Here is a 19,082-nt window from a genome sequence, read left to right as displayed (position 1 = left end):
TTTAAACAGGGTTTTTCACTCATCTCTTTCACCCTCACCAAAAGGCTCTTCAGTTCCTCTTCAGTTTCTGATCAACCACCTCAGAAATGCATGTATTTACATTACATTAAAATACAAAAAGAAAGAAATGACAGAATTACCAAAAAGAATTTGTTAATCCACAACCATGGTAGAGAACTTTAATTCATATCTATTGGTAATTATGTTTAAGAGGGGGGAAACCTGCAGGTACATATTAATATATCTGAAAACATGTTTAGCTTAAGTTAATGAGAAGACACTCTATATCTGAAAATGAGAGAATACACAGGTGGCTCACTGGTGAAGAATCCACTTGGCAAGGCAGGAGACACAGAAGACTCCACTTTGATCCCTGGGTCAGGAAGATCCCTTGGAGAAGGGAAGAGCAACCTGCTCCAGTATTCTTACCTGGGAAATCCCATAGACAAAGGAGCCTGGAGGGCTACAGTCCATGGGGTCAGAAAAAGAGTCAGTCACAACTGAGCGCGCGCGCACACACACACACACAGTTTTCAAATAATCTTGGAGCATTTATAAAATGACCAACTAATAATATTCAGCAGGACATTAACAAAATACCACCTCAAAAACAAAAAAGAATCACTGAGTCTCAACCACATAGGTTACTTCTAAATTATGTAAGTCTAGGAATAAGCAGCCTGTAGGTGATAGAGCCAATCAGAGCCTCTTAGGGAGCCCACTCATTGTGATTTTTGCCATACTGTGGTCATTGTCATCATGATCAAACTGTAGTTCTTCCAACTCTACAGTTTGACTCCACCTTCACAAGAATGAACAGGTAAGATGAAGAGGATATGGGTGAGGCAGACAAGCCAGACGATGATGCGTCCCCCTTGCTCCCCTCTGTGACTTCCACCTACTTCTCATGGCCAGCAGAGCATGGGTTTTGGGGATGCCCGGTGGATTGATTGTTTTCAGTACTATTCATCAACAAGTTGAAAAAAAGTTTAAAGAAAAAAATCTGCTTCTTCTTTTAAGAAAATATAGGGGGAAATGGACATTGAGAAAGAGGCTAAAAATAACTGCCATACTAGGATAGAAAGATAAAAAAGAATCAGCATCCTAAAATCCACTTAATAAAAATGCCATTAAATTAGGAAAAGTATACAGCAATTTAGCTATTTAGCAATTGCTAAAAGGTGTTTAGCAATGATCCTAGCTTTTACTAGGATAAACTAAATCACTCAGGCAACAGTCAGAAATACCTTTATGAATATGCAATGTATTAATAGTTTTAGAGTCAATGATGATAAATGTATTACATACAAAACTACAGAACATAACTTAAGGTTTATTTTAGGGCACAGCTGCAGACACAAATGTTGCTACTTAATTAAAAAGACTGAAAATTAAAGAACTAGTTGCCCCACCCTACAGATGAGACACTGAAAGGTAATCCCACACTTATAACATTTACACTTTTCATTCCCACTTCAGAGTATTACACGGCCACTCAGAGAGAAGAGCTAAGGCAATCTCATGCTGAGTACCTTCTTGGGCTCCCCTCCCACCCCTCCCAGGTGACTTCTCACAATTCAACAAAGACAGAAGTCATCGAAAGACTTTCCAAAATTAATCCACTCACAGGTTTCTGCATCCAGGAATTTCATACTTTTCCTAGTGTAAGAGCTATCATTAAAGGCATTCCCTCCTTCTTTATACTCATAAGTTTAAGGAATGTGGGAAACTGGAAGGTTTTCCAATACTGATGCCATTCAATGGTTTGTTCTCTCCAGAACCAATCCTCATGTCTCTTAAAAACGGAGAGAACACTGAAGGCTTTCCCATAGTACTTGGTACTTGAAATTTCATCTTCTGTTAACAAAACACTTGTGCTACAGGGTTTTCCACATTCCTTACATGAGTGTTCCTCTGTAGTGATTTCTCACACATGTTCTAAGGGACATTTTAAGGGACAATTGTCCCTAAAGGCTTTTACATTCTGATGATGCTCATTGGATTTTCCCTTTAGTGTGAACTGCCACATGACTCCCTGGATATCACGACTGTATTCCTCAGCTTTATCCCCAATACATAACCTTTTGTGTACATAGGGTGAGTTTGAGCTGAAAGTTTATCATGAAGCTTAGACTTATGAGGTTTCTTTCATGAGTGAATTTACACAGGAGTTACTGAATATTACTTCATATTGAACAGACTGAAAGAAAGAGGGTCTCCTGAAGGCCCTCTTTCAGTGAATTCTCAGATAGTTCCCAACAATCTCTCTTTCCTGGTATTCACATTGAGCGTGGTCTCTTCCCACAATGTATCAGGAGTGATCTGTGTGACCCTTAAAGTACTGAAGAAGTGATGATATGTCCTTCTGGGACGAGGTCATAAAAGACACTGTAGCTTCTGCATTAGCTCTTCTTTAAATCCAATGCTTTGGGACGACCCTGCTTCTACACCATAAAGATATTTAACCCTGTAGAGAATCCAACACGGTGAGTAAATGAAGGTTCCCTGCCAACAACCAGCTACTAACTTGCCAGGTGTGCCAGTGAGCCATTTTGGAAGTGGACTCTTTGGCAATAAAGTGGAGGATGGCAGCTCCTGCTGACATCTTGATTTCAACCTCATGAGATCCTGACCAGAACTACACAGATAAGCTGGTTCTGAATTCCTGATCTATAGATAATATATGTTTGCTGTTTAAAGCCACTATGTTTCAAGGGGAAATCTGTTATGCAGCAGCAGCTGACTCATACATCTAGTGTGAGTTGTCACAAGTTGTCTGAAAGATAAGAAATCAGTTACTGCATTCATATCCACCTGTTATGTATTCTCTTGTGCACAGAAAGGTAAGAATTAGTGGTGAAAGATTTTCCACAATGATTACATTCATAGGGTTTTTCTCCAGTGTGAGTTCTCACATGTTTCTTAACAGCTGAGAGATTATTAAATGCTTTCCCACAGTTACTGCATTCATAGGGTTTCTCACCAGTATGAATTCTCTTGTGAACAGTAAGAGAAAAGCTACTGCTGAAGGACTTTCCACACTGATTACACTCATAGGGTTTTTCTCCAGTATGAGTTCTCATATGCTGTGTCAGATATGAGCTCTTCCTAAAGGTTTTCCCACAGTCATTGCATTCATAAGGCTTCTCTCCTGTATGAATACTATTGTGCCCAGTAAGGGAGGACCTTGTGCTGAAGGCCTTGCCACACTGATTACATTCATGGTGATTCTCTCTCGTATGAATTCTCTTGTGGCTTTTGAGGTTACAACTAGTGCGGAAAACATGAAAACACTGGTTACATTCATAGGGTTTTTCTCCAGTGTGAATTCTCACATGCAGTCTAAGAGAGGAAGGATCATTGAAGGCTTTCCCACAGTCATTGCATTCATAGGGTTTCTCCCCATTATGTATTCTCTTATGAATAGTAAGATAAGATCTACTGCTGAAGGATTTTCCACACTGATTACAGTCATAGGGTTTTTCTCCAGTATGAATTCTTTTGTGCTGAGTAAGGTTAGATTTTGTGCTGAAGACTTTAAAACACTGATTACATTCATTGAGTTTCACTCCCAGATGACTTCTCTCCTGTTAAGAGATGAATGAAAACTATAGTTTATAATATTTTTTTAATATTCAATGCTGTTATACAAATTTTCTCTGCCAGGAATTCTGTTACATTATTATCATTGATGTTGCGGCTATGTATTTTAAATGCTTGTTAAATGGCTTCTGTCCAGTCTTCTGCCCAGTCTGAGTTTTTACAAGTTAAGAAAAGACAGACAGATGCATTGCCACAAGTCTTTATCATATTCACAGATAATTTTCTGATAAGTTTAAGACTATTTTATATTTTGACAGTCACATTTAAGGAAGTATTTACTTGTGGGAACTCTGAGCAAAGAAACAAGTCTGGAGCTAATTTATAATTTTCTCCAAATTCACAAGTGATTTACAGTATCTCTCCTGAGATACCATTATCTCATATGTTAATGACATTTCCCTATAATGACTCCCCTGACTATTTTGTTGCTTTTCTAACTGATGAAATTTTCCAACTGAGAAAAACCAGAAATTACCACATTGGTCTTACCGCTCTAACACCATTAGAATGTTCTTTTCTAAAAATATGCTTCTTTGGAGTTAACCATTTTGCTTTAAGTACCATCTCCAAATCTAAAACAAATTGAAAAGAAATTTAAGTTAATGGTGAAAAAAAATATGAGTAAAGACAAACTGAGGGATTAGGGTTTTTGAGGAGGTTTTCAAGGAAAAGCATATGAGTATACAAATTATAGGTACTAAAAAAGGACTCTAAAAGCATTAGGATTGATCAGAGATTTACACTAGGAGGAATTATCAGGAAGGTAAAGTTCCAGGAAGGAATCAGAAAAAGAGTTCATACGAGACTTATTTAAAAAGGAAAAGGGACATTTTTTTCCCCTCTCTGAGTCCAAAGTAAAGTAGGAGACATTGAACAGAGGGTTAAAGAGGAAAAAAAGAAGGTGCATGAGGAAGCTCATACCAAATCTCTGTGGCCATCTCTGTCAGGAAGGAGCACATTTCAGGTATTTCCTAATGCAACACTCCCATGCCCTGAATCACTGGCTAGAGCTACACCTCCAAGACTATTCCTCATATCTTCCTAGTGCTCACCTGGACAGGTGCCTGGGAGAATCCCGCCTTCCTCTGTTATCACCTTGTCTTCTTGCTCCAACTGGGAGATCAGACTGCGTTTATCAACATGATATCCTATTCATGGAGAAAAGAGATGTGCTATTGGGGGGCTGTGCAAGTGACAAGCAACTCTATGAAACTGAAGCCGAGAATTCTGAAGATAGGGAACTGTGGCTTTTGGAGCAACGGAATAATTATATCTAAATTCTAATGACTATAGTAACTCTCAGGAAACAAAAGTACAAGCAATCTCGTTCAATATCCAGGGTGACAGGGCACACACAGTGCCAAAGTCCATACCCGAGTTTAAATACACAATACAAAAGCTATAAAGCTTTTAACTACAGAAAATATTAAGTCAGGGGAAGGAATATTCAGCTCATAGGGAAGGTGCTAAATAGCTCTACGAGCATGGGGATCATATCTGTCTCCTTCATCACCATACTTCTACACACCAGAAACACAGACAAGCTTGAAGTCTTGTGAGAAAAAAACGACAATGAAAATCATGGAATATGGAACTTTAAAAGTCCCTCCCTCTACAGAAACAGTGAATAAACTGGAAAAACTATCAGAACAACTTTATCAGAACCCTGAAAACTTACCAAAAGACTACGGCAACCAGGAAAATGCTTAATCAAGGACAAAAAATAGCTGACATTTTTAAGTGACCCTTGACTCACCCTCTGTTCCGTGCTTTGGCTATGACATTGAAGACAATTCCAAGTACTAGAGAGAGGAAGATAGACCCTCTTCTCAATACAATGTGGTGGTTTGTTTTGACCTTTCTGGTGGCTCCCTGAAGGACTGGCTCAAAGGGCTTGCCTTTACTTATCTAACCCCAAACTCTCCAAAGGTTGAGCTGGTTACACAGTGGGCTTGTGCTGAAGGCGTTAAAAAGGCAATATATTAGCCACTACTGCCTGAGGCAAATGGAAACAGCAGAGGAAAGCAAAAGGCAAACCAAGAAGCCTAGAATAAAAGTATAACCTAAAATGTTTTGGGGAATTTTTATAAAGCTTTTGAAAAGCTCCCTCATATTCCTTTAAATCTGGAAAGCCACATGCATACCAGGCTTGGACACATACTCAGAAAAGACATGAGAGGGCATTAAGTCCTCACCTATGATAGACCTTCAGGCTCAGCACAAGGAAGAAGTGAAAATTCAGACAAAGTTGTAAACTGCCTGAGTTTGAAGGTATGCCCCTGCATAGAGATTCCGACTAGGAGCTTTTTTGTTCCAACTGTCTAAAGAAATCTCTGATAAGCCATTAGTTAATCATTAAGCTGGGGGTTCACTGGTGGCCAAAGAAAGGCAATGCCAAAGAATGCTCAAACTACCGCACAATTGCACTCATCTCACACGCTAGGAAAGTAATGCTCAAAATTCTCCAAGCCAGGCTTCAGCAATACATGAACCCCAAACTTCCAGATGTTCAAGCTGGTTTTAGAAAAGGCAGAGGAGCCAGAGATCAAATTGCCAACATCCGCTGGGTTATCGAAAAAGCAAGAGAGTTCCAGAAAAACATCTATTTCTGCTTTATTGACTATGCCAAAGCCTTTGACTGTGTGGATCACAATAAACTGTGGAAAATTCTGAGAGAGATGGGAATACCAGACCACCTGACCTGCCTCTTGAGAAACCTATATGCAGGTCAGGAAGCAACAGTTAGAACTGGACATGGAACAGCAGACTGGTTCCAAATAGGAAAAGGAGTACATCAAGGCTGTATATTGTCAGCCTGCTTATTTAACTCCTATGCAGAGTACATCATGAGAAACGCTGGACTGGAAGAAGCACAAGCTAGAATCAAGATTGCTGGGAGAAATCTCAATAACCTCAGATATGCAGATGACATCACCCTTATGGCAGAAAGTGAAGAAGAACTAAAAAGCCTCTTGGTGAAAGTAAAAGACGAGAGTGAAAAAGTTGGCTTAAAGCTCAACATTCAGAAAACGAAGATCACGGCATCTGGTCCCATCACTTCATGGGAAATAGATGGGGAAACAGTGGAAACAGTGTCAGACTTTATTTTTGGGCTCCAAAGTCACTGCAGATGGTGATTGCAGCCATGAAATTAAAAGACACTTACTTCTTGGAAGGAAAGTTATGACCAACCTAGAGAGCATATTCAAAAGCAGAGACATTACTTTGCCAACAAACGTCCATCTAGTCAAGGCCATGGTTTTTCCAGTGGTCATGTATGGATGTGAGAGTTGGACTGTGAAGAAAGCTGAGTGCCGAAGAATTGATGCTTTTGAACTGTGGTATTGGAGAAGACTCTTGAGAGTCCCTTGGACTGCAAGGAGATCCAACCAGTTCATCCTAAAGGAGTCCAGTCCTGGGTGTTCACTGGAAGGACTGATGCTGAGGCTGAAACTCCAATACTTTGGCCACCTCATGTGAAGAGCTGACTCATTGGAAAAGACCCTGATGCTGCGAGGGATTGGGGGCAGGAGGAGAAGGGGACGACAGAGGATGAGATGGCTGGATGGCATCACCGACTCGATGAACTTGAGTTTGGGTGAACTCTGGGCGTCGGTGATGGACAGCGAGGCCTGGTGCGCTGTGATTCATGGGGTTGCAAAGAGTCGGACATGACTGAGCGACTGAACTGAACTGAACTCACTGGTGGCTCAGGGTAAAGAATCCACCTGTGAAGACAGGAGCCAGAGGTTCGATCCCTAAGTCAGAAAGATCCCCTGGAGAAGGGAATAGCAACTCACCTTACTCTTCTTGCCTGGGAAATGCCATTGCCAGAGAAGCCTGCAATACTATAGTCTATGGGGTTGCAAAGAGTTGGATGTAGAAACTAAAACAACAACCACCACCATTAAGCTAACAGAACAGTTTTCAGTGGCCATGTACAACGAATACTGACATTACAAAAATGAGTTCAAAAAGATCACTAAACATGCATATCACACCAACTATAAGAAACAATACCAACAAACTCTAGGGATGGGGAAAAGAAGTGATTCCAGAATTATGTTACAACATTCTAAATGTCTAGTTTTCAACAACAACAAAAAACTGTAAGGCAAGCAAATAAACAAAAGTATTTAGATAGCATATTAAAAAGCAGAGACATTACTTTGCCAAGAAAGGTCCATCTCGTCAAGGCTATGGTTTTTCCAGTAGTCATGTATGGATGTGAGAGTTGGACTATAAAGAAAGCTGAGCGCCGAAGAATTGATGCTTTTGAACTGTGGTGTTGGAGAAGACTCTTGAGAATCCCCTGGACTGCAAGGAGATCCAACCAGTCTATCCTAAAGGAAATCAGACCTGAATATTCGTCAGAAGGACTGATGCTAAAGCTGAAACTCCAATGCTTTGGCCACCTGATGTGAGGAACTGACTCATTGGAAAAAACCCTGATGCTGGGAAAGACTGAGGGCAGGAGGAGAAGGGGATGACAGAGGATGAGATAGTTGGATGGCATCACCAACTCAATGGAGATGAGTTTGAGCAGACTCCAGGAGTTGGTGATGGACAGGGAGGCCTGGTATGCTGTGATCCATGGGGTCATGAAGAGTTGGACACAACTGAGTGACTGAACTGAACTGATGGTCCATTACAGGAAAAAAAAAAAAAAAATTAGTAGAAACTATCCTTGAGGAAGCCCAAATTTGGGGCTTGGTGACTACACCAAGAATTTAAATTAACTATTTTAAATATGATCAAGGATCTAAAGGAAACCATAAAACCAAATTCTGATCAAAGAGAAAATATCTTAAAGAGAGAAATTATAAAACAAAACAAAACATAAATTATGGAGTAGAAAAGCACAATAACTAAAATGAAAAATTCAGAAGAGGGGTTCAACAACAGACTTGAGCAAGAAGAAAGAATCAGTAACTAAGAAGACAGGACAATTTATACTACTCAGTCTGAAAAACAGAAGGACCGAAAAGAAACTAAATACGACCAGCACCTAAAAGACCCACAGGATACCAACATACACATAATAGGAGTCCCTCAAATGAAGAAGAAAATGGACAGAACGGATATTTAAAGAAATAATGGCTAAGAATTTCCCCAAATTTGATGAGACATAATGTACACAACCAAGAAGCTTAACAAACTCAAGACAGGATAAACTCAAAGAATCAGAATCCATCCTAAAACACAATATAATTAAACTCTGAGAAGTCAAAGAGTATCCCTGACAGCAGCAAGAGAGAGGTGATTCAACACATACACTGAATCACTGTTAAGAGTAAGAGCCAATTTTGGATGAGAAAGCATAGGCAACAGACATTGGAAGATATACCGAAGCTACTTTAAAAAAAAGTTAACCAAAGATTCTATATGTAGCTAAACTGCCCTTCAAAAATAAATCAAGAAATTCCTATAAACAATATCTGAATATTTGCCATTAACATATCTATCCTACAAGAAATGCTAACAGGAAATTTTTAACCTTGAAATGAATGGGCAATGAATACTGACTCAAATCCACATAAACATATGAAGAACACCAATAAAGGAAAATACACAGGTAAATATAAACATCAAAAACAATTGTTTATTTTTGGATTGTTAATTCCTTGTTATTTTTGGCTCCCTTTTACTCCCAATATGATTTAAAAGAGAAATGCCTGTGTTAATGGGACACAAAGTATAAAGATATAATTTGTTATTAAAAAGAAAACAGTATAAGGAAGGGTGCAGCTATACAGGAGCTAATCTTTTGTATACTGAAATAAAGTCAATATTAAGTCAGAACAGACTGTCTAAAATTAAAACTGGAATCCCTCCCACAACCACTAAGAAAATAACTAAAAAACAGAAACAGAAATGAAAAGGGAATCAAAATGGTCCACTAGAAAATACCTAACACAAACGTAAACAATAATAGAGGAACAAAAATGATATAGAGCATACAAAAGACAAGAGAATGACACAACTAAGTCCTTCTTGCAAGGAATTCCATTAAAGGTAAATGGATTAATCTGGTGCAATTAAAAGGCAGATTTTAGCAGAACAGACAGGAAATAATCAATGATATATGACATATCTATAAGAGACTCACATTATATCTTAAGACACTAACAGGTTGAAAATCAACAAATGGAAAAACAAATTCCATACAAACAAGAGATAGAAAAGAGAGAATGTTTTGCCTCATACTACTATGAGGCAAAATGGACTTTGAGACAAAAACTGTTACAAGACACAAAAAAAGATACTACAACATGATTAAGACAACAATTAATCAAGAAGATATGATAATTACAGACATATACTACCTAACAACTAAGGTCTAAAATGTATAAATTCAAAACTCACAGAATTGAAGGGAGAAATAGATCTACAATAATAGTTGCAGACTTCAATGCCCCACTTTTAATAATGGATAATGGGTAGAACAACCCATTAAAAGATCAATAAGGAAACACAGAACTTAAACAATCCTATAAGCTTACTAGACCTCACAGACATAAAATACTTTATTCAGCAACAGTATATTCAACACAAGCGCACGTGAAAGATTCTCTGTAACAAAGCATACGTTAGCTCACAAAACAAGTCTACATAAATTTAAAAACAATAAAATCATATAAAGTATCTATTGGATCATGAGAGAAGCAAATTAAAAGTAAGTAATAGAGAACATATATTGAACATTTTAATTAAGAGGACAATACTAGGGCTTCCCAGGTGGCACTAGTGGTCAAGAACCCACCTGCCACTGCAGAAGTAAGAGAAGCGGGTTCGATCCCTGGGCTGGGAAGATCCCCTAGAGTAGGAGATGGAAACCTGCTCCAGCATATTGGCCTGGAAAATTTCATGGACAGAGGAGCCTGGCAGGCTATACAGTCCATAGGGTCACAAAGAGTTGGACACAACTGAGTGAGCACACACCCAAGATGAGAATATAACCAAAATCATCTACAGATTCAATGAAATCAGCATCAATTTTCTAATGGCCTTTTTAAAAAAAATAAATAAATGGACAAGCTGATCCTAAAATTCATATGGAATTGCCAAGGGATCCTGAATAGACAAAAAGCAATCTTGAAAAAGAACTAAATAGGAAGAACCCCATTTACTGACATTACCTCAGACTAACAGTAATGAAGACAATGTGGTACTGGCACAATGAGGGACCCATCAGGTTATGTCAGGTTTCCACAGGTTGATGGAAAATAACAGAGTACATAAGCTCACATGCTTATGGTCAAATAACTTTTGGCAACTGGGCCAAAACAGTTCAATGGGGAAGGGAATAGTCTCTGCTACAAAGGTGATGGGACAACTGAATTAATATATGCAAAAGAATTAAGCTGACAATTTCTCTAAGCCATATAAAAATTAACTCAAAATAGGTAAAAGATTTCATTGAAAAAGTAAAACTAGAACATTCTGGAGAAAAACACAGAGGCAAAATTTCAGGACCTTGGACTTGGCAATAACTAGGTATGATATCAAAAGCACAAGATAAAAAGAAAAAGTACATAAACTGGACTTCATCAAAATTAAAACTTTTGAGTATCAAAGGACACTATCAAGAAAATGAAAAGATGTCACACAATGGGAGAAACCATTTACAAATAGGGTCTAGCATTCGGAATATAATAAACTTATTATAAAGTAAAAATAAAAAGTTGAAAAAAAAAAAGAATATAATAAACTTCCAAAACCCAAAACCAAAAAAAACAACAATTAAAAAATTGGCTTGAAAAGACATTTCTCCAAAAATGATATACAGTCAACAATTACATGAAAAAATGTTCTCTTTCATTAGTAATTAGGGAAATGCAAATCAAAACATGTAACAGGAAACGGCAACCGACTCCAGGATTCTTGCCAAAATTCCATGGACAGAGGAGTCTTGCAGGCTACAGTTTATGGGAACACAAAGAATCACACGACAGAGCATGCACTCAAACCAAAATAGGTGAGATACCACATTATACCCAAGATGATGGCTATCTTCAAAAAGGCAAATACTGGGGGAAGACACAGAGAAATTGGAACTTTCACATAGTGGTGCAGCTGCTGTAAAAAACTGGTTGGCGGTTCCTCAGAAAACTAAACATAGCAATATGAAACCCAAAATTCCACTCCTAGATATACACCAAATAGGAACTGAAAATAGGTGTTTAGACAAACGCGTGTACACAAATATTCATAGCAGCATTATTTAAACTAGCCAGTAAGTGGAAACCACCCAAATGTCTATTAACCAATGAATCAAAAAACCAAAATGTGGTATATCCATAAAGTGGATTATTCAGTCATAAAAAGGAATAAAGAACTTATAAATGCTACAACACAGGTAAACCTTTAAATATTAAGTTGCCTGAAAGAAATGGGAAAGATGACATATTTCATAATTTCATTGATATGAAAATATTCCAAATAGGCAAATCCACAGAAACAGGAAGCAAATTAGTAGTGGCAGGCAGTAGGGGGGTGGGGAAGATAACAGGTACTGATCAATTAATGGGTACAGGTTTCTTTTAAGGGTGATGACAATGCTCTGAAATTAGTGTTGATGGCTGCACAACTCTGACTATATCAAAAGCCAAGCAATTATCTTCAATTAAAAAAAAATTTTAATAAATTTAAAAAAACTTTTAATGATTAAAATGGTAAATTTTATGTTATATGAATGATAGAGACCTCAGTTTTTAAAAAGTCTTGTTACCTGAGTCATTCAATAAATGCAGGAATAATGTAGGGCTTACCAAGCCACGCCAGGTTCCTGCAGTTCTCCAGCATCACATCTCGGTACAGTTTTCGCTGAGAAGAGTCTAGCAGTGCCCACTCCTCCTGGGTGAACTCCATGGTCACGTCCTCAAAAGTCACCAAGTCCTAAACCACCATAAACACTGTGGTTTAACTACGGACCATCCCCACCAATGCTGAGAAAAAGAGCCAAGGACAACAAGGGTAGGAAGAGGGTCCAAGGCAGGAGCTGTATGGGCAGGGTTCTGAGCTCTGCTCTCAACTGCTCCTGGGTTTGGCCCTGGACACTCATCTCCTGTCTACTCATGCCCACCCCCAGGGCCACTTGTGCCCCTAACACACAGGCAATTTTATTTTCCAGTGAGACCGTGACATCCTGCAATCGAATTCCCCTCAACCTCAAAGGCTGAGCACAGGTCTAAGACACTGCAGGAATCAGAGAAGTACTTGGCAAATGGATGAAAGATGCCCCAGTGGCCACCAGCAACAGTCATGTATTTCCTTAGCTTCCCCTTAAAACTCTCACCAAAGGGGGCTGAGAGTGGGGAGGAGGGAAGGAGGGAAGGAATGGGAGTTTGGGATTAGCAGAGGCAAACTATTATATATAGGATGGATAAATCACAAGTCCTACTGTATAGCACAGGTAACTATATTCAATGTCCTGTGGTAAACCATAATGGAAAGAATATGAGAAAGAAAATATATGTATGTGTGTATAACTGAGTCACTTTGCTGTACAGCATAAATTAACATCGTAAATCACTAATACCTCAGTAAAATTAAAAAACAAAACTCTCAGCAAAACATGGTGTAGACAGTGACCTTGGAGGAAGCTCGACACGGCAGTAAATGCTGACATGTGCTGACGTTGTTTGGGTTGCCCCAAACCCTCCACCAGATGCCTGAAAACCTGATCCAGCTCCAGGTCACTGAAGGGACAAGTCTAACTTTTGGTCAAAGGAATACGATCTGGAAACAGGAATGTCTGACTCACCTGTAACCAGTCTGTCAGGAAGCCACGGGCCAACCCTTCCTCCTCTGTGTATCCTTTCTGGTGAGGGGCTGTGTACAGGGATGACTGAGCTGGAGAAGAAGAAATATCCCAAGAACCCAGGCTTGCCCGCTGTTCTCATTCATAAATCTGGAGGCTTAGGCTTCCTCACATACTTGTAATTGACTGTATCCCCAACACACAGAGAGGACATACCGACACCCAAACATCCACACCCAGCTTCCCCCGGAGGCAGAATGGAGCTGTCTCATTCGGGGTCAGAAAATAGGGCCAAAGGTCTTACACCACACTGGAGCAAGAAAAGACTCTTCCTGTTCTGCAGATGAAGAAACTAAACTGCCAAAGGATACCACTGTTACTAGCTCAAGTGTATACAAAGAATCAGAAGTATAATTCAAAAGCTCCCACACATTTGCAACACAGGTGACGTCTCCCCAGATTTACAAACCAGCTAAGTCCCAATCCCAAGCAGCAGAGAGTCAGGCCTCTGTGACCTTGGGGCTCCAAGGGTAACACTCACACCTCATCTGCTCAGTCCCCTCCCTCCACCTGCTCTGTGGTGCATGAGACTCTAGCACCTGGTCAGTTCTGAGGGCTGACCCTCAAACTCACCACAAATGGAGGACAGGACCATGGTCGCCATCCTGCAATTCAGACAGTGACGTCTTCCTCAGCAACAGGGAGCTGGAGAACCAGGACGCCCCTCCTCTCGTCCCCACAGTGCACTCAGGACTGGGCTCTGGAATGAATGGGAAAATATGAAGTTGTCACAGTCTCTCTCTCCAGGCTACTGTGGATGACCCTTTCATAGACTGTCCACCACATCCTCCATCAAAATGCAGAATGTGTGTGTATACACTGCTACCTTTAAAATGCACTGGCATGCACGTTCTTAACCACTGAGCCAGCCAGGAAGCCCAGCAAAGGACTACTGTTTCAGTTACTAAGGTTGGGGATGACTTGTCACACAGCGATAGGTAACAAATACATCCTCACTTTCAGCAGATGGTCCTGCACCCTACTTCTCAGTCATCTTCGTGAGAAGGAATCTACCTTCCCATCTTGTCACCAAAACTGTGTCCTGCGCCATGGTTTTCTCCCTCTCTGGTTATAAACGAGGACCTGGCTTCTCTACAATGCCGGGTGGGGCCGTTCTGTTCTGTGCTCCATCCCTTTTCGGAGTTGGACACCAGCAATTATCTCTACTTTGCCCTTCCTTTCAAGCTCTCCCACTCTACTGGACTCCCTCGCACCATTTAAACTCAATGCAGTGTTTTCAGTAGTGAGACACTACTATTCTAACCACAGAGTTTTCTTTCTAGTTACCACCCAGTCTCTCTCCCTCATCACAGCCAAAGTTTTTTTTTGTTTGTTTTCACTCTCTATTTCATTTCCTCATGTCCCACCCACTCTGAGATACAGTTTTGTTCGGTTTCCACCACTACCTATTCAATTGGTAGAACTGCCACTGATCTTATTTACAGAACAAAAACAGAGATTGCAACTACAATGATACCATTTCTTATCTGTCAGACCAGCAAAGACACAGGGGACCACATCTTTCATTGCCAAGGTTGTAGAGAAGAGCACTCTTATACACTGTTGGGGTACAAATACAGCCCCTATGGAAGGAAATCTGTCAACCACAAGTGAAATGGAAACATTTATCATATTCCTGTCAATCATACTACAAGGAATCTATTTGAAAGACTGTTGTTGTTTAGTTGTTAACTCATGTCCGACTCTTTGCAACCCCATGGATTGTAGTCTGCTAGGCTCCTCCATGCAAGGGATTTCCCAGGCAAGAATACTGCAGTGGGTTGCCATTTCCTTCTCCAGGGGACCTTCCTGACCCAGGGATCAAACCCATGTCTTCTGCATTAGCTGGCGGATTTTATACCACTGAGCCACCAGGGAAGTCCCTGTCAATATCAGCAGTTCACATTTTCTGTTTCTCTGATGACATACAAAATCTGAACAGACTGATCACTAGCAAGGAGACTGAATCAGTAATAAAAAAACCTCTCAGTGAATGAAAGCCCAGGACCAAGCAGCTTCACAGATTAACTTTACCAAACATTCCAAGAAGAACTAACACCAAGCCTTCTCAAACTCTTCCCAAAAATAGAAGAGGGGGGAATTCTTTCACAGTTCACAGGGAAAGTATTTCCCTGATACTGAAAACCAGACAAGGAAGCCACACAAAAAAGAAAATTACAGGTCAACAGCCCTGATGAACAGATGCAAAAATCCTCAACAAAATATTAACAAACCAAATTCAACAATAAATCATACACCATGGATCACACACCATGATCAAGTAGGATTTATTCCCAGGATAAAGGGGTGGTTCAAATCAATCAATGTGGTATACCACATAAACAAAATAAGGGAAAAAAAATCATAATTATCTCAACAGATGCAGAAAAAGTATTCAACAAAATTTAACATCCATTTATGATAAAAACTCTCCACAAAGCAGGTACAGAGGAAACATACCTCAAGATAACGAAGGCCATATACAATAAGCCCACAGCTAACATACTCAATATGAAAAGCTGAAAGCTTTTCCTCTAAGATCAGAACAGGCAAGGATGCCCACACTCTTGCCACTTCTATTCAACATAGTGCTGGAAGTCTCAGCTGGAGCAATCAGGCAAGAAAAAGAAATAAAAGGCATCTAAATTGGAAAGAAAAAAGTAAAACCTTTTCACTATTTGCAGATGGCATGATTTTACATATAGAAAACCATAAAGATTTCATTAAAAAACTTATAACAATTGAATTCAGTTAAGTTGCAGGGTACAAAATCAATACACACAAAATCTGTTGTTTCCTTACACTAATAATGACCTATAAGAAAAATAAATTAAGAAAACAATCCCATTATACAATTGCATCAAAAAGAATAAAATACCTAGGAATTTAACCAAGGGTGTGAAAGACCTATATACTGAAAACTATAAGCCACTGCTCTTGCACTTTCATATAAATTTTAGGTGCTCTATTTCTGTAAAAAATACCACTGGATTTTTGATAGGGATTACTTTCAACCTGTATATTGTCTTGGGTACTATGGACATTTTAACAATATTAATTCTCTCAATCCATGCCTAGAGTCCTAATCCTAGTTTGAATCCAAAATATTCTGTGTCCTGGCAAAACCCTCATGCATGAGGGTTCAGTCATTCAGTCGTATCCAACTCTTTGCAACCCCATGGACTGTAGCCTGTGAGGTTCCTCTGTCCATGGGATTTCCCGGTAACCATACTGGAGTGGGTGAGTTGCCATTTCCTTCTCTAGGCAATCTTCCCGACCCAGGGACCAAACTTGGGTCTCCTGCATGGGCAGGGGGATTCTTTACCACTGAGCCACCTGGCAAGCCCGGCAAACCCTTCAGTCGAATAAAAGAGGATAGTTGGTTACCATAAATTGTGCACTCAAAGCATATCTACTGCATGACAAGCAAGCATTCCTCTTAAGAATGTTACAGAAAAGACAGGATGAAAAAGGCACACACACAAACACAATTAGTGAAAACCAACAATATAAGATTACTCAAAATGATTGCAATATAAATCACCAGACTGTATTTCAGAAACAGTTAAAGAACTAAAGTTAATTCTTATTAGAAAGCAAGGTGTAGAGTATAATCTGCAGAAACTACTGCCCTACCCTTCCATCTACAAGCTGTTGCTCAGTATTCCTCCGACTGATTTTTAAATCTCATGAAGATAAAACAAAACAAACAAAACACAAAATAACACCGAACACTTGCTCCAAAGACATTTGGTTGCTGGTTAATTCAATTTTGAATTTCTGTTGCCAATATAAAAAAGTACAAATTACTTTTTCCCCCATGCACCCTATTTTGAATCTTTGTGGAAGATTTATAGGGTTTTAGAAGTCAAACTGAACGAGGCCTGAGGAATGTTGCTGAGCAGTCCTGCTAGTCTTTAGTGGGATGACTTTTGATACTACAGATACACATATATTATTTATACTCAAATATATAAAATATGCTTAAAATATATAAAATCCTAAAATTTTCGGTATTATGGAACGCAAGTAAATCTATATTTGTTATATATAGTTATTTACATGTTTGTTTAATGTGCATTTGCACATAACTGTATTTACTTATTTACACATGCATCACCACACTTCTTACTATCTTTCCCTTGAATATGCTAAGTCACTTCAGTCGTGTCCGACTCTGTGCTACCCATAGACGGCAGCCCACCAGGCTCCCCCGTCCCTGGGATTCTCCAGACAAGAACACTGGAGTGGGTTGCCATTTCCTTCTCCAATGCATGAAAGTGAAAAGTGAAAGTGAAGTCGCTCAATCTTGTCCGACTCTTAGCGACCGCATGGACTACAACCTACCAGGCTCCTCTGTCCATGGGATTTTCCAGGCAAGAGTACTGGAGTGGGGTGCCATCACCTTCTCCCTCCCTTGGATATAATCCCCATCAAATAATTTTTTTTTTTTTTAAAGATACTTGCACTTACAGTGACTCCTTGTGTTTACGACCTGAGCACAGGAAAGGCCTATTAGCAGTTCTGCATAGCTGAGGCTGCTGGAAATTGTTTTTATAAAACCCACATGGTACTCACCTGGTCACACAGAAATCCACGTGTCAATGAGGACAGGTGAACCTTGAGACTGGTTTCAACTCAGACTTGAACTCCAGAAATAATTTACTTGTCTGTTGTGGGGTGGGGGGAGAAAAAGGATACAAAGATTGCTTTTGAGATTTTCTGGGGGGCATAATACAATTGCTGGATGGAAGGGCCGCGCCATTCACTCTTCTTTCTATTAATATTTACTGTACCGATTTAACACGTAATTGCAAGTTACGACTAGATTTTCCTGATTCTTGTCCAGCCATCTGCCCTCTGAGTAGGAGGAAGCGGCTTCACGCGGTGTGCATTCATTCAACGCGCTCAACTCTTTTAACTGGATAGTGACTGTCTATCCAGACACTTTTAACAAGACTCGTCACTCAAGGGCACTAAAAGTGTCTCCGCTAACCTTTTAAGTTCGTTCAGGGCTTTGAAGATTTTAAGACCCTAGAACAGGGTTTGCAAACCTCAGCACTATTGATAATGCTTTGTCACGGGGGCTATTTAGTGCACTGTAGGATGTCCAATAGCATCCCTGGCTTCCACCCACTCGAAGCCAGTAGCAGCCCCTCCCATTTGTAACAACCAAAACAATGCCCCCAGACGACTAAATGTCCCCTAGGAGGCAAAAAACACACCAGGGTAAGATGGTGGGGAGATGGGGAATTCTGAGAAGGGGACAGCGGTGCCCAGGGCTAGGAGGAAACCGAAGCTATGCTCCGACCTGCCGTAACAGCCTGAGGCCCCAGGGGTGGAAACCCGGCTCACGGGAAAGGGGGAGGAACGCTATAGTCCGTGACCGGGGTGCCCCAAACTCATGCCCCTTCCTAGACTCCTACGGGAGCCCAGGAGGGCCGGCAGCCCACAGAGTCCTGCCTCTTGCAATGATGCCGAACATACCACGTGAATCCAATCCCCCAGCGGAGAAGACCGTACCCACAGTTTAGCGAGCCGCCCCGCTATTTCTTCCTCTGTACCATCGACGCTTCCGCTTCCGGTCTTGGGCTGGAGCAGGGGCTTCAGTTTCCGGCATCTAGCCGCGGCGGACAGTGAGGCCCTGCAGGGTTGA

The 19,082-nt window shown here is 40.3% G+C and overlaps 1 protein-coding gene across 2 annotated transcripts; it reads right to left on the bottom strand.

The window, feature by feature from the left end:
* Positions 1-219: 219 nt before the first annotated feature.
* On the bottom strand, positions 220-18,097 carry ZNF557 (zinc finger protein 557). Of its 2 annotated transcripts, none has more exons than XM_052642533.1 (7): positions 18,005-18,097; positions 14,000-14,126; positions 13,370-13,458; positions 12,375-12,501; positions 4,656-4,751; positions 4,093-4,175; positions 220-429 (listed from the first exon to the last, which is right to left on the bottom strand). In XM_052642533.1, the coding sequence occupies exons 2-7, from the start codon at positions 14,028-14,030 to the stop codon at positions 379-381; spliced, it is 477 nt and encodes a 158-aa protein (XP_052498493.1). In that variant the 5' UTR covers positions 14,031-14,126; positions 18,005-18,097; the 3' UTR covers positions 220-378. The 2 variants fall into 2 exon arrangements, with proteins under 2 accessions (XP_052498493.1, XP_052498492.1); XM_052642532.1 differs by lacking the exon at positions 220-429 and adding an exon at positions 2,780-3,587.
* Positions 18,098-19,082: the final 985 nt, after the last annotated feature.

The sequence above is a fragment of the Budorcas taxicolor genome, chromosome 7, assembly GCF_023091745.1.
Source record: "Budorcas taxicolor isolate Tak-1 chromosome 7, Takin1.1, whole genome shotgun sequence".
Taxonomy (NCBI): domain Eukaryota; kingdom Metazoa; phylum Chordata; class Mammalia; order Artiodactyla; family Bovidae; genus Budorcas; species Budorcas taxicolor.
This window is presented reverse-complemented; position numbering and strand designations above follow the sequence as displayed.